The following is a 25,357-nucleotide window of genomic DNA, read 5'->3' as shown; positions in this document are numbered from 1 at the left end:
CAGATAGCCCATTGTGTAGCTTTGTGCTTAACTTCAAACAAACAAAATAGTTTATCATTTGAGTATCATCGCTATTCACGATCGAATGTAGGATTGTAGATTATGTTAACAAATGTCATCCATGAGGAAAAATAACATATTTCCTTAATGTATGATGTGTTTATTATTATTATTATTATTTGATGAATCAGAAATTTGACTTATAACATCCTTGTTGATAGAGATTATAACCCATCAGTGACTTAAAATTTAGAATTAACTTCTACACTTTTTGCTATAAATCATATCATGTTCGAGTTTACTATGTGTGAAACTATAGATTTTTGAATGGGAAACCACTCATCTTAAATTACGATGTTATCATAAGTAATAGAAACGAATTGAGAATGAAGTATTGTAAATAATCGAGACGAGCTGACGTTGTAAAAGATTTAATAGAACTATAGCTGCGATTTACTAAGGTGACATATACTGTTGATCATAAAGACATTATCCAAACTGAACATTTTGGAATAACACTGCTGAAAATTTCATTTGCAACACGACTTGTTACTTACTTTGTATGTGTTAACATTGGGTAAAAGTGTGAACATCAGCTTCATGACTTGTTACTTACTTTGTATGTGTTAATAGTGGGTAAAAGTGTGAACATCAGCTTGTCGAAATCCAAGTTTTTGTTTTAGTGTTTAATATTTTGCCTTTTATATCCTAGATGATATACATAATAGTGATAATATAATTTTTGTACCCACTCTTTAGTCAACCATTACTTACAGTTAATATATCTCCTGTAACATGGTTTAAATTAAAAGTTACTTTCTGAAGTACATGGTATGTACCTACCCGGCTGTTGAAACTCTGGGGCGAACTGTTTTGCTACTATACGGGCAAAGTCGGAATCTTCCTTTGCGTGTATCGCAAAAACGTTAGCTTGTTCTGCTTTTCCTCGAGCCGTCGCTGTTCTGAAAAAAAAAAAAGAATAAAATCGGCGCTTTTAATTCTGTGCGAGAAATATAAGAAATAAGTATGAAAGAAAGCCAGCTTTTTATTTATTATATTATATCTATGTTTTCTGAAGGAAAAAATACAGATCTAACTGATAGCAGTTACATTCATGATAACAATTACAAAAGGCAAATTTCCAGCTACACAAAGAGAGACAATAAATTATTTATATATTTCTGACTTATATAGTAGATACAACAACTATATGTAGAACTGCTCTGCTGCATGGAACATTGGTTTTGAAAAAACAAGTCGTGTATTTCTACGAAACCATGTTCTTAATTATTTTTAATATTTTAAGTTTATCATCAAACTACTGTTCATGCTGAGTCCAAACCTTATCATGCACATATTACTAGGATTTAATGCCATATTATTATTATTACAAAACTAAATTACAATCTTCCCATAATGTCATCAATCCTTAATAAACTGGCTATTGTTGGAACGTGCTATTTGTTCTAGTATGTGACAGTGTTTTTAACTCATTTTTTTACATTAAAAATAATAGTAATTCAGACCAAAACTCAGCATATAACTAATTCAGTAAAGTAGAAATGGGGTGACTTGGGTTACCGCAATAATGATTACATATTCATAACATTTAGTTAAATGTATATAGATTTAACGAATGCCAAATTTTTGGGAGTTCATCAAGTGTACCTAGGGCACGATCTTTCTTCGTTTGTGTTCTCCATATGGGCTCTAATAATAGCCTTAAAAACATGCTTTTGTTTTCACAGATGGGCACATCCAAAAACAGATCAAGAAAATATTCTATTTCACAACTACGAAAAAAGTAAGATCTACTTTTAGGTATATTTCTGTAATAAGAACCTAACACCTAATACTGGATACCAATATATCTGTGTTGTTTATTTTAAAACAAATATACATATAGCTATCTTATCGTCAACATAGGTAACGAGGAGAGGAGCAACGCGGCCTTAGGTTTATTGATCATTGTGACATGCGTAATAAAGTTTATAATATCGTTTCAGATAGTGTAAAACAATTATAATTATACCTGGATGTTTAACATTATTATGTTTAGTATATTTCCGTGGTTACAGTTTCTAAAGAGGTTATTAAACTGTTATAAACTAAAATTTCAATCCAACCCACTCTGGTTAAAAGTTTTGTTGTTGTTGTTGGTAATATTGCCAATAAACACGCAGTTTGTGGAAATTTCCTATACATTCGAAAGTTAATTAAATCAAAAGTTAATTAATCTACCAGAAATATTGACATTTGGTATTATCATGTTAGTTAGCGCTCATCGGTCGTTGAACAAAATTCTAATATCTCTACTTTAAAGCCAATGCAAGAGTAGAAATGATTGATAGTTCTAACGCTTTACACTATGCATATAATATTTGGCTTGTACCCAAACCCATGTAAATTATTTATAGCATTGAATCTGATGAAGCATGGATCTATAGGATAACAAGTAATATAACAACGTCACCATAAAACAGCAAGTACTTTCAACCCATCCAGTTTTGTATTTCTGTGTCTTTTTAACAATAAAATATACTTATCTAATTAAAAGTGAAGAGTTAAATATTTGCAGATTTCGTGTGATTTTGACCACACTTGTTATCTTACACAATATACTTTGCTAAAGTTTAGTTTGGGTGTAAAGTACTATGTGTGTAAAGTACTATGTGTGCTTATATATAAACATGCATATACGCCAACATCATCTGATCACGCATTCACAAATATAGGTTTATGTGAGAAAAAAAAAGAAACCGTTATGGAGTATCATTGCTCCACCCCCTCGTTGACTAGCGAGGCGTGTTTTCGATTAATAATTATGTCACTATTGCGCACATCTTTATTTAATTTTGAACTTACTAAATATTTTTACTGATCTTTCAACTAACGAAAAAAAAATCTGGTTTAGTCACGAGTTCGCTTAAATAGAAAATTTTGTTTTATAAAGAACTGTCGAGTGAAAACTACAGGTTAAAAATATCACTTTAAAAACAACCTTTGTTGGAATACGTGATATTTTTCGAGATCTTGAAAAAAAGAACATGAAAAGATGTCCTAATAATGTGCACGTATTTTAGAATAAATGAATATTTAATGAATTATATTGATTATAATCACGCTTCGCCAGCAGAGGTTGATATAAATATGCATTCCTTTATCACCATGTGCAAATTATTAAAGCACAAGCTGAATGTCCGTCATATGACGGGAAATAATGATCAATTTTTTTCCTCAAAATTATATCTAAATAAATGTTTTATGAACATGTTTCCTGAAAATGAATTATTATCTAGGAAAAATATATGTATATAGATTGACTATTCTATTTCTAGTATTTCACGAAAATAACATTTTTTATGTATATTTAGTCATCTCCTTTAAGTATTGCTTGATTAACATTTTGACTATGTACATTTTTAAGTTATATCTAAATGTCCTTCTTGATAAATCCTTATAGACTGAAACATGCGAAAAAACAACTAATTCTCAAAGATATATTCCTACTTGATCAATTGTATAACCGTGCTTGTGTTTATTTGTTTGGAGTCAAGCACAAACCTACACAATGGGCTATCTGTGCTCTGCCCATCATGGGTATCGAAACCCGATTTCTAGCGTAGTAAGTCCGCAGATATGCCGCTGTGCCACTTGGGGGCCATATTCATACTTGGTCAACTGTATGACTCTGCAAATTATTAATTGTGATGATAAGGGTAGTAAATTCTTTTACGAATTTGGGGTAAACTCTTTGGACTGTCTTCCTGGTTTTGGCTTTGTTAGCCCGCTGAGCTGAAGAAGCACGCTTTAATTTGAGCATTTTGAAGACTGAAATGTGCTGCGGGTAAAACATGTCGGTTATTATTGAGTTGTAGCTGAGGGTTCCGATTGGACAAAATTTGGTGATTTTGCGTCGAAATGTTTCCTTGACAACCAAGCAAACGTAATGGTGAATTTCAGCCAATTATTATGATTTTTGTGCGCTAGCAATACCAACCGTGGGGCGCGCGTATACCTGATTCGATTTTATTACACATCGCGATCTCTACCACCCTACCCTCAAATCTACTTATATTCCCAAAGTAGCGTATCGTTCATTTTAGATATTAATATATATGGCTGGGAAAATAAAAAAAAAGACAAACTTGCTTGTCTGGTCAGAAATCGCCGTCGTTTCGTACAAGTTGCGCATCGATTGGTACCGCAACGGCCGAGATATCGGCGTGACAGACGGATGGCTTTTCGTCTTTATATAGTAGATACCGTGTTTTCAGTGTAATGATCAACACTGAGAAGAAAGGGCATATTAGTCTCCTTATTTTCTGTTACTCCTATCGATAAGATAATAATGAGAGTAGTGCCTTTAGTTCTTCTATGTTAGTGGACACAGAAACGGTGCTCAGTTTTAGTACTAATTGAATCAAAAACGCAGGTATTAAGTAATTGTATAAATTCGATTTCGATGTTTATCTTAATAATCGAAACTTTTTTTACGTAATCATCAAGATCTATTAGTGCAAATATTTTATCAGATGAAATGGTGCATTTATACAAGTATTCTAAAACTTATCGAAAAAAACATTTTCTAGATCCGATGTTTGATTTGCTTTCTATTGACATCCATAGATTCGGCGTTGATATCTCTATATTTTAAGAATTTTTGACATAAACAAAGAAATAATAAAATAAATTATTGTTTCTCACTTACCAATATTGTATTGATAATGAAGATGCTATTAAGAAAATAGATTCATTAATTGGACGCTTTTAGTAATGTTAGGCAATACTATTTTTTTTTTCAAATAAGCCAAAATTTACAAACGTAATACTTCATGAAATACTTGTTGGGTTAGAACAAAACCGACTAGTCACTGATTTTGAAACAAAAAACATTCAAATTACTTAAACCAAAAACTATTTTGAAAAGCGTGTCAGTTATTCCATTGCAAACATGTCAATTTATAAACTTTGTTGAGTAATCGAATACACAGTTTAGTTTTCACTTTTATTTACTATACGATGTTAGTCTAAGTTTACTCTGTTAAGGACATTTTAATGGTTTTAATTAGCTAAAATTTAAAATTGTATTATACAGATTGTTCATGGAAAAATAAAACACTCCGTGTTATCAAAAAAGATATATTATTTATTATCTGTTATTGTTGTTTATTATTAAGCACAAAGCTACACAAAGGGCTATCTGTGCTCTGCCCACCACGGGTATCGAAACCCGGTTTATAGCGGTATAAGTCTTCAACCGGTTTTGCGACTTCAACTAAACATAAATAAACTACGTATTCTATAATTATAAGATATAATTATAATTAGATTTTAATTTATAAAGGAAGGTATATTGGATAAAGGTTGACTAATTTTTATTTATTTTTGAGCATTTATAATATACGTAATTTATACATGGAGTGTATCATGTTATTAATATGGTGGATAAAATGAACTCTATTTTCAAAGCAAGGAATTAAGTGATGACTTTGCTTTAGTGTAAATAATATTTTACTTGTAACAATAAACGTATATTATTACCATTGGAAATCAGTTTGGCATTACTTTCTTGCATGTTATATATTTTTTTGGTTTTGGTTTTCGATGTAAACAATCCAATTATCTAAAGTTTAGAGTCCTATTTTGTTGTTATTCAAGTTCTGATATTAAATAACTTAACTACTTATAATTATGACCGCTGACGTTGTTAATAACACTATCTGAGTAGGTAGTTGTTTTTAGTGCAAAGCTACACGATTGGCTATCTGCATTCTGTCTTCTGTGGGGAATCGAATCATTTTAAGTCCGTAAACTTACCCACCAGGGGGCATACGAGTGGTAAATTGTTTACTTATTTTAGAATTTTCGCGTAAAGTTACAGAAAAGGGATATCAATGGATGTTTTTCAACTGATAGGCTTAGAGGGAAAACAGGTAGTCAACAGCACCTACAGCCAATTCATGCGCTACTGAACTAACACTGAACACGGTAGCTGTAAAGACCTGGACCGAATGATGAGATATGACTGTCGTTCCTATATCGTTCACCTACAGTCCCAAAAAAGGGGTGGCATTTTTACAGCAATGGGACGAAAATTACGAATCATTTAATTCAAAGTCCGATCATGTTAATCATTGGGCCTCGTCCATACTATAGGAAATAGTACATAATGAGTTTTTCTAATTAACATTTTGTTTGTTAGTTCAATTTTAAGTTGCCAACACTGGATGTTTAAAGGTTTAAATAATGTTAAAGCTGTGTCTATAAAAAAGCGAAAAAATCTTCAACATTTCCTTCAGACTTTTAGTCGGTAAATATTATTACGCGTGAAACACTCAAGAAACTACAAAATGCTAGACGTACAAATTTCAACATATATCGTTGACTCAGATTTTTTTAGACAATTCCACTAGGTAGGTGCAGTGTCTCATCTTCTGTCGAATTAGGACGATTTCCTGTGTGAAAAGTCAATTTTCTCGTAATCTCTCTATAAAACCGTAAGACTCGTATAGGAAATTTTATTTACTTTACTGGTGTACCGGAATTCTTGATCAAGAAGTAAGGCAAAAAACAACAACAACTAAAACTAAACTATATCCAAACTAAACTGTTCATTACGAATGTCCTTAGATTAGTTTACTTGGAAATCTTCGGAATATTTTTTTCTCCAATCAGGTTTAAGTTTTCAAAGCAACAGCTGACAAAAATTATGAAAATATATATGACGTAACAATAGCTTTTCAGTTTTAGATATTCAGAAATGCAAGCATGTTTTAATGTCTTACATGCGTCCACTCTAAAAAAAAGGTATAATTTCATATCCCAAATATAACTGTGGAGTATTTTAGTTGTCATAAAATCATCTAAATGTAAGGGATTTTTGTTACCTATTCTTTTTTTTTTCGTTTTCGCATACAATTTAATAATTTTCCTACTCCTGTTTATGAATTCGTTTCTTTAAGTCGTTTCTTCATATTAAGTCTATACAGCTAGGAATCAGTACCTTTTGGGGGCAAGGACCCCAAATCCCATAGCGATTTATTGAAATCACACTCTAATCGTACCTTTCCGTTATTTTTAAAGGAACAAGTTAAGAAATGTAGGGATTGTATAGTGGTCTCTTTGCAAACATTACTGAAAAAGAAAGACTCTTTCTAGTGTTGGAACAGGTTTGTGTTGTCATAGGTTTAAGTATAAATAAAAGTAGTAACAAAATAAAGATAGAACACACAGTAATTATGAAATTATACAAATATAACTTTAGTGTGGTGAAGAGGATAACTTAAATACTATACACAACTGATCAATTACGTAGACCCGAAAAAATGAGTTATAATTAACACTGGAACGTTACAACCGCATATAGTCAAATTAGTCTATATAAACTAATATAGTCTATATTAATATAACGTGTTTATATTTTAAGTTTGATACTGTTTGTCGTTTTTCGAGCATAAGGCTGATATACAGGTTACCTGCACTGTGTCCACAGCAAGGATCGAACCTTAAATCTTAGCGTCATAAGCCCTCAAGCTTATCGCTGAACCAGCAGAGAGGATGAGGTAGTAACATTGTTTTACAGTTTTGGGGTCGTTCTAGCGTTCAATTTGCAACTTTAAATAATGAGGTTTAATTTGAAATATAGGTGTTCTGATTCTAATTACTCTTTAAGTCTAGTTATTAATGATTTTCTTTATTATTCTGAAAATTAGTTGAAATCTGCCTGGAGATATTTTGATTTTAGAATAGAAAAAGCAATGAAAATGAACGTCATAGTGTTTGAGTTTTACATCTGTTATTAGGGTATAATCTAGCGAAAATATTAAAATATAGAAAAACTCTTTCTTGAGGTAGTTATTATAAGGGTTATCCTGAGGTTGATGTGATAGTGCCCCATAGTTTTAATTAGCTGAAAAACACATTTCATTATTTTGAAAGGCAAAATGTCAGAAATGATTATCCAATCTCACTTGAACTCATTATAACGAGAGACAATGTCGCTTACTGTTTCTCATGCACACATCACTGACGGCTCAGTGATAAGGCTAAAAGATTATGATACTAAATATCGGGTCTCAACACCTGCACAGCATTGATAGCCCATTATATAGCTTTGCGCTTAACAACAAATAAAGTAATGAATTTTATTTAAACTTGTATTTTTTATAAAACAGTTTTCCTTAATCACTTCAATTTGTTCGTTATTTTCTGTTTAAATCTATACGTAGTACTATATGCAAGTACTTATTTCAACCTTTGATCTAGTGATAGGTCTATGTAGCTAGGTATTATGTTTCTTTCCTCCTGATATCACACACACACACAAATGTAGCAATTACTTTGTCAGCTTTGACTGATAGAATATCTTAATAGCCATGTTGTACAAACAATAATAAATGATCATAATACTAGCGTTCGTGTAAGTTAAGTTTTAGAATGATTTTACATAGTAATTTTTAATGTAACATATAATTTACAACTAAAATACCTGGATATAGCAATATCTGCCTTTTGGAGAGCTATTTGAGAAGCACGAGTAGCTGCATTCACAGCGCCATCTATCCTTTCACGGAACTTGGATGATCGAAGCTGAAACAGATGTTTCTTTTTACCACTATTTAATAAGACATTGTTTTTATACTTTCCTTCCTCTTTCGTACCATCCTTAAAAGTAGTGACTCCATAACCATATTTTTTATTGTTATACCACTCCCCCTCGTACTTGAGTCCATCTGATCGTTCAGAGATACCAAACCCACTCCTCTTATCATTCCTGAGCTCCCCCATGTAAGTTTCAACCACATTGGAATCAGTTATATCATCTTGACTGACGAAACTTGCATTGGAGTCGCTGTGTGCCGAAGTCCGGGTAATAGCTGATATAACAGACCCGGAGCTGACTGAATTAGTCGCAGATTTCGTGCTCCGGACAGAACCGGATACTCCCTTTCTGTCGATATCACCAGTGCTACGCTGTTTCTTTAGTTTTAAGCCCTAGAGGAAAAACGATGGGAATCATATCTGGTTAAGTAGTAGCTACAAATTTACCTTTAAAATATTTAAACAGATTAAAAAGTTATGCTGCTAATCAAAAAATCAAAGACAATACATAATCACAAATGTAACGTTCTGAGATTTGAATTAACTTATTAATGACAGCCACAACTCTGACTAAAAGTTAAGCCATAACTCTAACTAAAAGACAAAAGGCTTAGAGATTTTCACATATAGCTATTTTTTTAATTGTATAATCCGCAGTTTCTAACAACCAAAATTAGTATGTTGTTTGATTATTACGTACGTACGTATTTAAAGAAGAGGTACAGAAAATATTATGAGAATGTAAGAATTACGAAGAAATAACGTTCTATGAGTTTCACTGCTCGTTTAATCAGCAGTATTTTCTATTCTTATCAATACCCTGAACTAAACAACTAAAAGTAAACGACACCGATATTTAGATACAAGAGTAAATTAGCTATAAAATTGTTACTGTCGTAGGAAAATTTTTGTTGGAAATGTTTTTATCATTCAAAAATTCTGGGTATTCTAATTTAAAAATTTCGAAAACAAACCGACATACCTATGATGAAGGTTTTGTAAAATTTTGTAAATGAATTTGAAAGAATTATTGATTGTATTATTTAGATATATATATTGAAAACGTCGTTCTAGCGCATAAAAATGAAGACGATTCTATCAAAATAACTCTCTATTCAGCGGATATTAGCTGCTTGTAAGGGAAATTTATTACTAATTTTTGTCTGCAACTAACAGTACAGAAATTTATTATTAATTTTTGTCTGCTACTAATGGTATGGAAATTTATTACTAATTTTTGTCTGCTATTAACGGTATGGAAATTTATTATTAATTTTTGTCTGCTACTAACGGTATGGAAATTTATTACTAATTTTTGTCTGCTATTAACGGTATGGAAATTTATTACTAATTTTTGTCTGCTACTAACGGTATGGAAATTTATTACTAATTTTTGTCTGCTACTAACGGTACGGAAATTTATTATTAATTTTTGTCTGCTACTAACAATACGGACAAGTAACCCATATCCCGTACAAGCTAAGTGTTTGTTGCTAATATCAGTAACAGTTGATACAGTGAGTGAACTCTCGTGATATTTTTTACGCTTTTCTGATGCGAAACCTTTGTTAGATGCTAATACCTTTAACAAACAAACCGCGCGAGCTGACAGGTTGCTGTTGTTACTGCTATCATCAGACTAGCATCACATAATACACATTTATCTTATTTACCTACGGCTTGTTCATTTTAAAAACATTATGATAACGACTCTTTATCCTAAATAAATTTTAAAAATCATTGGTTCTTATTATATACGATGAATAATTTTTTCTATGTAAATTATTTTTTATTGCAATGCACTAATATTAGTCTTTTTCTAAATACCTGTGATAACTACTACATTCGTCTCTTAAAAAACTGGAGTTTGGCATTTGAACAAAAATATTACAATATTCTAAACCTACTGGCTATAACATATATATATCTAAATTGATATTGTAGTTTTTGACGTGGTAACGCATGATAACACTAAATACATGGATATAACATATAAAAATATATACGAAAGAATTAATAGTCCTCTACTATTCCAGAATGTAAAATGTATTTATAGTTCAAAAGCAAGAATTTTACATTAAAGTTAAAGCAGGAGCCTAAACATGATTCATAATTTTGAACATTTTCATTTCCAAATATCATACAATGTTAAAGATGTAATTTTAAACAAAAATATCATTATTCTTTAAATAAAATACAACTTGTTCTCTGAAGTTAAATACAAACCAAAATATTAAATTACATCTCTTTTTTTTCCATAGTGAAATGGAGTTTCCTAAGACGGTGTTTCAATAACTGGAAGTGTAAATCTACCAAATTATGATTGAATATTTATCAGCTCGGTGTACAGAGAAGATGAATTATTTAACTAGACATACGTTTAAACCCCTGACTTGAGAAACAACTTTAGGCACATTTTAACTATAACATGTTCTAATGCTAGAAGTAATATTTTGTTAAATAACGAGCTGCCAACAAAGATTTTGCTAACGACATTTGTATAAAATTGAATAAAAAACAGCTCTGGAAAAAAATCATCCTAACGATCCTGTTGCTGATGGAACAAGGACAACTGTTTTTAATACACGCTCTAGTTTTATAAGCAAGTTACTTGAAAACTATATACATTATCTGTAAAGAGGTAAAAGTAAAAACTTTAAAATGACATGTAAGGTTAGTATTTGCATCTTATGGATCTGATTAATAAATTTTATTCTTGATGTTTTTTAAGATAATCTCTGAGATTACAAGACCCATTTTTCATTAATGATGTACTAAATAATGAACTTTTTATTTTCGTAATATAACAGCTAATATATTGTATTTATTTATATTTTATTTTCTAAAAACAGTTAATCTTCATAGCGAAGAGAAACTACAAATAGAAATAAAACTACAAATGGTTTGAACACTTTTGTCATATTACCCAGAACTAGTTTTCAGGGAAACGAATATGCCAGTAGCATTTCACTTAGACTTTATTTGTTGTAGATTTTTGATGACTTAATTTTATTATCAGATTTCAACAACCAATGTTTATGCTGCATCTAGAATATTCGTGCATAACTACAAAAGGGCTATCTGTGCATAGCCGATCCTAACTCCGAGCTGATAGACAAAAGTGGAGAAGCACACACACAGCCCTCTCTTGGACTTCTCTTATATAACCGAATAGTGGGATTCAAACTTCACTTTAATATCGCACCCACGGTCCTAAATTGCGAAAAGCGTTTATGCAGCATCGAAAAGCGAACCATGAACACTCAGATTCACACCTGAGCACATTACCCATTGAAAAATTTAAGCTTAAAATGTTTATGATTACTAACTTCGACTCTAAATAATTAATAACTTAAAATATACATTTATTTTCTTAATTTTTGACTTATGGAGATACAGTAACATGCTTCTTTATCAGGAAGTGTTAAAAAATATATAAATTTCTTAAATTTCGAGTTCAGGAGATGTAGTAACATGCAGCTTTTCCTGAAAGACCATTTGTTAACACTAGTGAAAGAAGAAAATAGTTCACCTGAAGAATGGACTTTTTTAGACTTGTTGATTTCTCAACAAGAGAACGTCGTCGGGGTGGAGGTTCATCACTTTTTATTTTTAGAACAAAACCACCACGACAGTCATCGATTTTTCGATCTCTTTCGCTGGCCGGATCTACGTGTTCGCTCTGGATTGACGTCATTGACGCTCGAAGGTTCTTTGGACGGAAAAGGGATGCCACCCCAAAAGAGGCGCTTGTGCGAACCCCATACCCATGTCGTAATCCTCTGAGCCATTGACCTTGGTAAATACCTAAATGTGAAAAAGCTGAACTTAGTGGTAAGTACTTTTTAAACATTGTCTTTAATCAATGCGAATATCATTGCTGAATCAATAAAGTTTAGAGAATTCTGCAAAACTTTACTTCAACTAATTTATACACACTTTTTCATACTAAAATCCTCATTTTCATTATCATGTCCATAGATATTTTAAAAGGTGGCATGATGAAATCACTTAATGTTTGATATACTTAAAAAACAAAAACTGTTCCACGCCAATAGGGAAAGCACATGCTTTTAAATATATATTTTAACCATGCCATTACCCATAATACTCACTATTTTAAAACCAAAATAAAACACATATAATTTTAAATTATCAAAAAAAAAATTTTGTTTTTCCTATCTTATTAGATGCCCGTTGAAACAACTAAACGGTAATTTTTCCTAAAATAATGAAGAATAAATATAAAATGTGCAGCGAACTTAATCCCTTGGATCATGGTATCATTCGAGGTGTTATTTCAACAAGGAAAAATTACATTGCGTTTGTTTTTAACCAAAGAAGACTAATTACAATGCACTGTTGGCAAAAACGTTTGAGTTTCAATGCAATGGGTACATCCATCATAATAAGGCGCGGGAATTTTTCCGTTGGATGCCACTGTTCCTTCTCATTTTACTGAGCGCAAGAAAAGACCGCTACCAAAATGAACGCTTTTTGACAGTTATCATTTCTATAAGAAGTTTCAAAGGGGAGATATTCAATTCAATTCAAATCAATTTATTTGACACAGTTCAATATAATCATGCATGTAAATAATACCGACACGAATATATATATATCACTAAGCACAGTAGTGCTTAGTATGTAGGAATGGGCCGAAAACAAAATGGCTACCGCATTCAATCTATTATTCTATGATGCTTACAGGTAACTGCTAAAGTTAAATTATAGCCTTATTTGAGCACCGAATTTCATTATCGAATATTTCACAGCTTGTGAAACTCACAGTATCATCGAAAAGTGTTGCTAAAGTGGAGAACTGGGAACTAGATAAAGAAACAAAGTGTTCATATTTCTTTTTCTTTTCCTACGCTAGCCAAAAAAAATGTATGAAGTTTTTTACAATGGTTTTAGTACGAGAGAAAAGCATTTTAAAAGTACTTGAGAATAAGCTATCAGTTTACAATTCTTTTGTAAACGATGTTATCATTACCCCTTGAAGTTAGCTTTCATACAGAATTTTAGTGAATTTGACTATTATATATATAGATAATGAATAAAAATAAAAAAGAAATAGCACTCGATAGGAGCGTATTTTTGAAAATTAATTGTAAAATGTAACGTTTAAATTCAAAATGAATAACATAAGTAAATATAAATAGTTTTAAATAAGTGCTGAATTAAAAATGTATATAGCGTCAAATATGTTATAAAAATCAAAAATTGTAAAAGTTGCTTTCCTTGTAACTCAAATTAATTATTACATTCTGTACATTTTGAGTTTGCAAAATACGCTAAGTCTAATATTGAATGCTTTTATGTTTGTCTAATTCATAGCTTTGTTTCTAAACTCTAACTCGTCTCTTATAAATTGTGACAAATGAATAAAGCATTTCTAACAAACTAAGCAGATTATTTACAACGCCATCACTAATTTTTAACGTATGTGATTCAAAATAAATTTCTTAAAATAGTATTATAAATATCGTTATAAATTGCAGAGTAAACATGCAAGAAAGGTCATACGTGTTACTCTTAACGACAGCTAGTTTTTCTGGGAGATTTGCAAACTAGTTAAAGTACTCCCTTTATTATGTAGGATTATTTAAATAAGTAAAAAACAAAAAAATAGTCTTTAAATGGCATTCACACGATGCAAATAATATTTTCCAGAATCTATGAATTAATATCGAAGTATTGTACAATGTCGTATAATAAATAATATTTTCACACAAGTCTGTTCACAACTTTAAGCATTTCTGGTAATTAATATTAATAATGTCAAATCACGTAGTGTTCAAAACGCTAAGACTGACCCCATAATAAGTTTAATAGGAGGCAGAATACAATTGTTTTCGTAACAGAATTATTTAATATTTTTCTATAGTATAAAAGCTTTGGGATTACTGCTTTAATGTTTGGATATATTGTAAAAATATAAAGTTAATGCTTCTTATTGTAAACTTCATTGTAAGTACTATGAAAAAAAGTCAATGCTTTATGTAATTATGGCCACATAGATTAAGTCATTTTATAGGGGTAATGAAGATTTATTGAAATACTTTATAACTTATGTTCATAACAAAAAGGAATAACATATACTTTTTAATGTTATTAAACATTGCAGCTTTCAACCACTGTTCTTGGTGCACGTTTCTTTGTAGGATGGTGCGTAACATGCTTCTGTCAGAGTGAAACAATAGAAAGTTCAGGCTCAATTTTTCGTTTAATATATGCACTGACAAGTCTATATTTTAAAGTTCAGCCAAGTAACTCAGCATATCTTCTGAACTTTCTGAAAGGTGATTATTATTGAAATGTCAAACGTGGGAACAAGTAAATAGAAAAAGTGAATTTTTTTCAGAAGTTGAATTATATTCTGGGTCAGTACTCATGCTAATTAATTTAAGTAACTGTTCGAGTCACCAAATTCTAAATTCTAATTTAGACTTTGTTACATTGAATTCGTGAATCATTACGAAGTAAATAATTCTTGCTTGGAATATACAAATATTAATTCTCTAACCATCTTCACCTTCTTTCTTACGTGTTTTACGCTACACGTTTTTAATTTATATAGAAGCTTGTTTGCTTACTTGGTTATGTCAGAACATTAAGCTATCTGTTGCGTCCACGCGGGGATTCGAACCCCGGATTGTAGCGTTGTAAGTCCGTAGACTTACCGCTCTTCTATCGGAGGGCAAGCTATAGGTAAGTGTTACGTATGTTAGTAGCACACGCTTTGGAGAAACTTGTTTTTATAAAGAAATGGAAAACTCAGCTCTGTTATGGGAGCTGTATTTCGATGATTTATTTTTCAAGATTGCAAATTATCCCACATTTCTACGTTTTCGAAACCTAAAAGTTACAAGAGAATATTCATTTTAAAAACAGCTCTATAAAAAGTTCTTAAGCTTAAGATTTTTTTTTTAGAAATTTACCCATTATTTACAAAAGGAAGACAGCGTACTTAAACATAAATCCTCTTGTTTTATTACTAACGGGGGAAGAAATATAAACATTATGGCATGAAATTGACATTATAGCCTCTACATTTTTAACATGTCTCTATCAGCATACAAATAAGATACGGGATGAAAAGTTGTAATGTATTACTAAACAGAGGAGTATATTAATATACACTGCTAAATAAGTCTTTTGTCCATTATATTTAGATTTAAACGACAGTGGCGATGAATAAAAAAACACCAAAAATATCAGTGTTTTGGTAAAGTTTTTAAATACTCTATCTGTTTAAAATCTTACTTGAAGGTGTACTGTTTATAACGCCTTTACAAAAATCAGCATATAAATCTCATTTTATTCGAAAAAAAATTGTATGAGCAAAATATTTTTGATGATTAAAACTGAAAGTATTTTCAGTGTACTGATAAACTTGCTGATCAGGCTGTTAAGAAATAACAAAAAAAATTAAGAGCCTCACTTTTAAAACTCATTCATTTTTCTGAAGTATCATATTTATAAACTCCTAAGTTTCGTGGAAACTATTGTAAAATTGTAATAAAAGTGCTTAAACATATTGTTGGTGTTTTAAAGATAAAATACATTACATGATACTAGTGATTCTTATATTTTAACTTACACAAACAATTTGTTTTAAGTCATATACAATTATTTATATTATAATAGCGATGTTATTGATACTAATACTTTTTAACCTTATAATATTTTATGCTAATATTATGTCAACAAATAATTATGTTTAAAGCTGCAATTTTATCAGTTCATTCATTTATTTACACACCTATTGTTTTACGAAGATTTAAAAAGTTACAATTATAAAAGTTAACAACAGTTACGGGTTCTAAGCAGATGATAAATACATTAAAATAAAAGTAATTTTATTTAAATATATTTATTGATAATTAGAAACTCTGATGTAATACGTGAAGCGTAAGAAAGCTGAATGTTTTGAACTACCATCAAGAATAAATGAAAATAGCGCACATGTTTTTTAAACTACATATACAAAATTATTTTGTTACCAATTACAGATTTTACAGTAAGGAAGAATGTTTTTAAAAAAGTTACGACGTTTGGATCAAAGGTGCGATCATTCTCAAGTCCACAAGTTTTAATGATAAAGAAGGTTTTAGTACTTGAATCAACATATATATATAACGTGTTTAAATTCTAGAACTGATAATGGTAACTTATGCATGTGCATATCTATCCGCGTGAATTGACAGATTATTTATTTGTGGCTGATAAAAACAAACAAAAAGTGAATAAATATGAAAATGTGGAAATGTTGTGCGAAATATTTGCATAAGATTAGGAATGTCTAAGGAAATAACGTGTCTTGTCTGTGTTTTTTTAATTCCTTAATAGTTTGTTTAACTACTGTAGTAGGGAACTGGCAATTGAAGAATAAACCTGAACCTCATGTCCAACATAAAGATAAAAATTATCATATAAAAAAAAGATCAAATAAAACGTTTAAAACAAACTATAGAGGAAAACAGAGAGAACTGAAATTTCTTCGAAAAAATTAACTTAACCCCCATCGTAACGTCACACGTTTAACTACCCCTAGAGAATACAACTTACTTTCTTCATTAATACAGAATAACACCTACTTTAAAGGCTTAACTATCAAACGAAATATAGACAGAAAAACTTCGACTATCAGCACAATCCAAAAACAAAAAAAACGTGATACTGTAAAGAACAATATAAACAATTTCGCGAACTTTCAATTCATGGAATCTCAAACCATAGCCCTAAATAAAAGGCTTAACTACGCAGTAACTCCTCTCACCATACCATTGTTAGATTTAAAAACTGGTTTTGAAGGCCTTTGCTGGAAAGTAATAACATAATCAAATCACAATTCCAATCAACAGCAACTAACTCAAGAAGAATCCGCGTCTAATTCATCGAAAGATAACGAACAAACATCGAAAATATTCAACAACCCAAAAAACAAGTACAACCAAAAGAGCAATTTTTTTACCAAACCAGAATCAGTGCATTACAAAACTTCCTAGTTTAATTTAGTAAAAAAATGTATTTTGACTTTAGCAGAAAGTAAGGGTCTCAAACTTCTTAGAAACAACGAAGACATTGTTATCTAAAGAGCTGATAAAAAAAATTATATCCTGATTCTATCAACCAAACAGTATGGTTTCTTAATGGTAAATATATTGAATGATACGTCTAAGTTTACTTAGTCACTTCGTTATATAAACCTGCATTTTGGTTTAGATATATAGATCACATTTTTTGCTGCTTTACTTGTCAAGACGACGAAACAAATATCTTTCGACACATAAACAACCTACACAGAGACACACAATTCAAGTTGAAAATTAAAATAACTACAAGATAAAGTTTTAAACGTTAACATTACACGAACCCACCAAGGTTTCACAACAAAACTTCATAGAAAAAACACATACATCGGAAATTACATAAACTGGTTTTCTAATCATGTAATCCACTAGAAGCTAGGCACTGTTATAAAGCCTAACCAAGTTTTGCATTCACCACACAGACAACAGAAAACATCAAAGAAGAAGTTTCACATTTAATTCAATGCTTTACTAACATATACCAAGTCTCTACTACAGTAGTTACACGGACTACTAAGGAATTGAAAAGAAAACACAGACGAGGCACGTTTAATGAGCAAACAAATACTCAAAAAACACTACACAAAACAAAGGAAACCTAATCACTTGCACTATCCCATATATAGAAAATATTAGCATACCTTTATCAGAAATATAGGAAATAATATCACTTAAATATAATCTTAACATAAAAACTGGATTCATTTTCATCCCTGGAATGAAAATTAAACACATGTTAAGAAAACTGTGTAATTAATTCACCCAACCAGGAAATATTTACAAAATAAAGTGAAGCAATGGCCCAGGACGTAATTTGAACATCAGGTTAAAACAACACCAAAACCCCTCCCCAAGTCCATGAATATATGAACAAAAACAATAGTTTTCTGAAAAAATGTTACAGTACTAAAATACGAACCTGACGTTAACAGCAGAAAGTAAAAGAAGCTTTATTAATAACATTAAATAATCCCACAATTCACAAATACCCAGGAACATCTCTATATGTCTTTGATCGTTATTTTCCCAGACATTCCTAATCTTATGCAAATATTTCGCATGACGTATTCCATATTGTTTTATATATATTCAATTTTTTGTTTGTTTTCTGTTCAGCCATAAATATATAATCTGTCAATTCACTCAGTTTGATATTCACATACATAACTAACCACTATCAAGTCTACAATTTAAATACATTGTTAGATTGTTGAATGTTGATTTAAATACTAAAACCTTCTTCATTGTTAAAACTTGTGTATTTGCGAATTACGGCACTAGTGATCTAAACTCGTACTTGTTTTAAAAATATTCTTCCTTACTGTAAAAGCTGTAGCTTGTAACAAAATAATACTTATAATCAGTAAGTAAACCCAAATGAAGCTATATATATATATATATACAGAAATTTAGAAGTGTTTAAAAAGAACGAGGAATTTATTTTCTCTAAGTACGATATTTTATAAAGTTGATGTCAAAAAAATTGCTTTTTTATTTATTTTAAAAATCTTCCTAATTTCCTTTTACGTACACTTCTCTCTTTAACATTAAAGCCAAACGCTCAATATAAAATAATACGTAGTGTATTACATATATCCATTAATGTAGAAAACAGTTCTCGTAATTTTGTATTTCGTGTGGATGTACAACAAGTATAAAGTTTACGTGTAATTTAAAACAATGAAGAGCACTCCTTGTAAAGTAATTGGGTTTAATAAAAAACAATCACTGGAATAAGTGTTTAAAAACAAGTACGCAAGATAGGCCAGTATTAAAGTAAAATACTAATTTATTTAAACAAAATTCTGATATAATTCTGTAAACATATGCAATCTTAAAACACATTAATTACTTGCATAAATAGTTTTAGGATAGACGAGCAGTTGTAACGATATTCACCACACTTGCCAACATTTCAAACTGAAAAAGAATAAAAAAATGAGACGGAGAGAGAGGGCACATCCACACTGAATGAGACCTTGGATATGATACTTTGTAGAAAATTATAAAAAACAACAACAACAACAACAACAAAAAACAATATAACTTTCCTTTTCCTCAATATGAGACAAACATATAAACTTGGTTACATTCGCAGATACAGCTAGTGATTTAAGAGATGTACATGAATTTATGTTTTATTGTTAAGTGCAAAACTACATAATGGGCTATAGGTATCGAAACCTGGTTAGTAACGTTATAAGTCCTCAGATTTACCGCTGAGCCATCGGGGGGCTTAGAGAGATGCTAAATGGCAGTAAATTGTTTAAGGAAACAGAAAATATGTATGTTTATTTTGGAAGTTCGGTTTCGGTAGTTATAGTGATTAAAAGCAGTAGGGGGTAGAAGAGTTTTAAAATGAGTAGTCTACTGTCTAATGTGGCAGGGTTGACAAGTATGAAATTATTAAAAATACGTTTCCATATTCTTATAATCTTTGTAATGAACCCGAGCAAGGAAATTTCGTTCACTGAAAAAAAACGTCAAGAGTGATGAGTTAGTCCAGGCAGATGTGTTTAAATTAAACACAATGGATGTTGGCAGCAGGATGTAGAGAGGAATTTCAGAACTGGACGAAGTCTTGGAATGGATATACGAGCAGAGACTAACACTGATCGTCGCAACTAATAGCAAAGTCAGGAAAGACGTGACTTCTTGGGCAGGTGTCGTGTGGACAGATGGACATCTAGTGTCTGATTGGTCAGCTGCAAAAATAGGTCATTACAATTCATTCGGAGTAGAATGTGAAGCATACAAAGATACACTTTGTCTGATCGACCAGTAACAGTGAAGATCATGACATGGTTGCACTTCTGACAGGCTTCCTAAACCTCTTCATAAAATTGGAGATAGATTTTGTCCAAGGAACAAGGGTAAAACCTATGAAAGACTTGAAGGTTCATCGTATAGCGACATATTTCAATGAGAAAATGACAATCTATCTGATAAAACGCAATCCTTGGACGATTTAGTAAGATCTCTGAATGATTGCGTGATTGAAATAGCGGGTAGATTGCAGGAACAAGAAAGCATGAAACAGAGTTCACACTGGTCAACTGGAAGGTCGGAGGAAGGAAAGTGGATGTATGTAAGTGGAGTGAATTTAAATTTAGGTTAAAGCTGCTAAAACTATCTGTCCTTGATTTTGAATCACTGACTAGAAGGAAGACAGACAGTCAATAGCACCCTACCATTCACCAACCACACTAACAGTTTGTCTGCCACTCTTATAATACACTCACAGCTTACAGTCCAGAGAATATTCTCTGGTATCGCATGAATTCGAACGTAACTCGAGAGCTCCAAAATCAAACCTTAACCATAGGCCTAACCCACGCTCTTGGAAGTAGAAGAAGTGTGAAAATATGTGAGAAAGACACATGTTACTCATATCAAATTTAATTGGGCCATTATAACTAGAATAACTTCGAGTAGATTTTTAGAAGACTCTACCAAGACTAGTGTAAAACTTCCCAAACGTGAAATTGTAGTAGAAGTAATATTAATATAATATTGGCGATTTGGGGTATTTGGTGCTAAAAATGATTATAATAAAACAATTGATACACAGTAAGTAATAGCAATTGTTTGTTTTATTTATTGTTGTCGTTGTTAAGCGCAAACTACACAATGGGATATCTGTGCTTTGCCAGATACAGGTATCGTAACCCTATTTCTATTGTCTTAAGCGTGCTGCCCTTCCGCTGAGCCACTGGGGGAAATAATGATAATAAAGTATAAAATAAAAATTGTTGCTGTCAATTAGTTATCTTCCTGTAGTCTGAGGTTTGGAATTAGGAACAGCGCAATATTACCTGGAATGCGCACTGACAAATGTGATGGGATGGGACTCCGAAATTGGAGGGAGGAGAGCCTGTGTTTTCGCTGAAGCTAAAATCTTCTAGGGTGTATATAAATAGATAAATAAAGGTATTTCAGTTTGAAGAGAAGAGCTTTAATGCGATGACATTAAGTTACGTAAATTAATAGGAAACAATAACAACCAGACAGCTCTTTGAGATATGATGAAAAACTTCTAAAATTATAACTTGTCTTTAAATCGTTTAATATTCATTTAATTTACCGTTTTCTTTCGACCTCTCGGTGTTGCGTTATTGGACTATTCTACGTTCTCGCCAGACGTGATTCTCTGGATCCTTTTATGGCGCCCCCTCCCCCGTGGCACAGCGGTATGTCTGCGGACTTACGACGCTAGAATCCGGGTTTCGATACCCGTGGTGGGCAGAGCACAGATAGCCCATTGTATAACTTTGTGTTTAATTACAAACAAACAAACCTTTTATGGCAATACGAACACGTACGCCCTCACCCTTTGATTTTTTAAAGCTGTTTTATAAGCTAGCAGTAAAGTAAGATTTATAAATTTTGCCTATAGCACTGTGTTTATAATCTGGTACAAAACATTTTTTCCGGTGTTAGTACCAATGCTAAAACCAATTGCCTGTTCTATCCATCGGTCACAACTAAAATGTATTATTTTTTAATGTTAATCTAAGAAGTAGTCCACGAGGAAATTCGACATTCATGTATTGCCTAATGTGTAATGCTTGTGGATAATCTGCTGATCAAGTCAGAGTCTGTCAGAAATCGAGATACTTCGTGCTTGAAGAATCGCACACCGTATGTAAGATTAAGATATGGTAGAAGTATTATGTTGGCTTCTTTGGATAAACTTCATCGACAGCTAAGGATGTCTGCTACTTGCGTAAATAACTTGTAAGATTAACAATCTCTTATTACAATACAGTCTTTGGTAAAAATGTATACACAAACATCATGATAATGCCTAATATGACTTTTTCTGAGCAAAACTATATATATATAGATATTTAAGTAAAATAAGAGACATCGGGCGAATTGGAAGTGTCGGCATTTCTAAAAATGTAGCCTTAAATTGGGTCGGCATTTCTAAAAATGTAGCCTCAAATTGGGTTACAATTTTGATTAAAAATGATGTGATTTGTTACCTGCTGTGAGCTTATATGTTTCATATAACAATTTACCTCATTTTGATTAAAAATGATGTGATTTGTTACCTGCTGTGAGCTTATATGTTTTCATATAACGATTTACCTCATTTTGATTAAAAATGATGTGATTTGTTACCTGCTGTGAGCTTATATGTTTTCATGTAACAATTTACCTCATTTTGATTAAAAATGATGTGATTTGTTACCTGCTGTGAGCTTATATGTTTTCATATAACGATTTACCTCATTTTGATTAAAAATGATGTGATTTGTTACCTGCTGTGAGCTTATAGTTTCATATAACAATTTACCTCATTTTGATTAAAAATGATGTGATTTGTTACCTACTGTGAGCTTATATGTTTTCATTAACAATTTACCACATTGAGGTAAAACTGATGTGCTTTGTTACCTTCTGTGAGTTTATATGTTTTCATATAACAATTTATCTCACTGATAAGAAGTTGAGTAATTCAAGAGTCTCACATTGTCTTTCGAAATGAAAAAGCTTAAGTATGCGTGCGCCTGTGTTTAAAAATCATACCTAAAGCATTATAAAGCTCCATTGGGTAACGCTTTTTTTCACTGATAAGCCATAGATGACATTGCTGGAAACTTAACTTTTAACCAGTTAACGATATGGGTTTTGTTACCTACTGTATTACCTTTTCGGGAAAATGTAGTAACGGTATACTCTTCATAAAACGCTTAAGAATACAGTTCACTATAAAAATTACATAACACGAGACCTTTTAACATGTAAAAATAATTAATATACTAAGGTAATGCAGATAGTATCAAGAGAAACAGTTTGTTTGGAAAAGCACCTTTATTGAAATGATGATGAAAAGAAAAGATAATTAATTACCTATTATTTCAAAAAGGTACTTATAACTTCCTATAACGCTACGTTGTGACCGTTCTTGGAGTTTGAAGCCTTGTAATATACTAACACCTTTATAATGAAAAAGGAACTGTGGGAAAAAATGACTTCCCAAAGACTGAATTTTTATCATGGTTTAGAAACTGTACATATTTAGAACAAATTGAAGATATTGTTTTTGTTATTCTGGCGTATTCAAGAAGTTTTAACAGAAAGGCGGAAAGTTTTTACGCAGGCATTTTATAACACGAGTAATCTTGCACAGAACTGAAGAAGTAAAAATTAGATGCCTACCTAGGTTATAAATTGTTACCAGTTCTTAGGATGGATTTCAAAATTTGAAATATTTTTGGAAATCTGTTCGCTATTAACAATAGAAATATGTACTTTCGTATGCAACTTGGCCTATTAAAAAGAAAACTAGATCAAACATGGATATATAGGCCTCTTTTGCATAATATAGGATTAACAAGATTACACAGCTGCTTGTATGACAAACTACATAATAGATTGTATTTGGAAATTATGTGTGGTTTGTAGCATTCGATTTGACCGCTTACTTCTCAATCTGAAAAGTTCTTTGGTGGCTCTAATCAGAAGTAATATTTAGTACCAAGAATATTCTGTTCCTATTATAATATTTTTAACTGATAGACCTTAGAAACCTAATTATTTTTAGAATAAAATATGACTAAGAAGGAAATTTATTCAGTATATAAATAAATGTACAAATAATCTCACCATTATTTTGCGAAAAATTATTTTGCATTGTAATGGAAGGAACTTTCCTTTTATATAGATGACTCAAAGTTAAATATTTATGTTACAAGAAGAAAAGTATTTATAGAACACAGATATTAAACGTGAGCCAACTTTTATCTTACAAGTTTAGTAAAAAACGTCACAATGACTTTATCTTTGAAGTATGAAATGTTTTTTTTAATACTGCTTTCACATTATCATATATTTATTTAGAATTCTTTAATATCGTGTCAGAAACCAAACCGACCTGCTGATCTTTGGTATTGAGTGAAAGACCTCTTCGGCAACATGGAAGCAGTATAAGGCCAGTGAAGAGATAAAGATTATTATTACTTTTATTCTGATGTAATATTATACAAACTACCCATCTAGGGATCACACTTGGTCAGAATAAACGTTATATAGCATAAGGATTATAGTAGATATGAACATCCATCAGCATGACTAACCACTGCAAGCTTTGATGCAAAATTTAGAACTATCATTTCTTAGAAAACTAGAATCACACTAATTTGCTTGTACTCCCTTGCTATAGACTACAAACATACATTAATCATATAGTGTCAGGAAAACGGTGACATCTTCGCATTGCTAATCAAAAACGTTTATCTATCATAAGATCATAGTAAAAAATAATACGTGGACTTAGTAAAGTTATCAAAGAACTATAGACAGTAAATCAATACCAGCTTCACCTGGACAGACTAGAAACATGCAGTTTTAATGACATACTAAGCAGGCATAACATACCGACTATATCTTTACATATCGAAATAATGCAACCATCACAGGATATAGGCATGAAGTTAATGCCAACTCCACTAGTTCGAAACAAAAACATGAAAGGCACCAAAAGATCAGTGGACGCAAGTCGATATAGAAATATTTTTGGCTTATTTTCTTGAAGAAGAAAAAAAAAGATAAACTTGCCGTACGATCTATATCTGTTTGTTTATAAATATTTAAGCTGGAAATGTAAGCTGAAAAGTACCAATCTTTATTAAAATATTATAATAATA

The 25,357-nt window shown here is 31.3% G+C and overlaps 1 protein-coding gene across 1 annotated transcript in view; it reads right to left on the bottom strand.

Annotated features, from left to right (window-relative positions):
• The window catches only part of LOC106473411 (junctophilin-1-like), a 51,875-nt gene that overhangs the window by 8,963 nt on the left and 17,555 nt on the right, over positions 1-25,357 (bottom strand). The window contains exons 2-4 of the mRNA XM_013934093.2: positions 12,137-12,411; positions 8,492-8,997; positions 844-962 (exon numbers count right to left, since the gene is read on the bottom strand). Coding sequence (XP_013789547.1) covers positions 844-962; positions 8,492-8,997; positions 12,137-12,411 — 900 coding nt within the window. The remainder of the gene's footprint in view (positions 1-843; positions 963-8,491; positions 8,998-12,136; positions 12,412-25,357) is intronic.

Source organism: Limulus polyphemus, unplaced genomic scaffold, assembly GCF_000517525.1.
Source record: "Limulus polyphemus unplaced genomic scaffold, Limulus_polyphemus-2.1.2 Scaffold129, whole genome shotgun sequence".
Taxonomy (NCBI): domain Eukaryota; kingdom Metazoa; phylum Arthropoda; class Merostomata; order Xiphosura; family Limulidae; genus Limulus; species Limulus polyphemus.
Note: the sequence above shows the minus strand (reverse complement) of the source record. Positions and strands in the feature narration are given on the sequence as shown.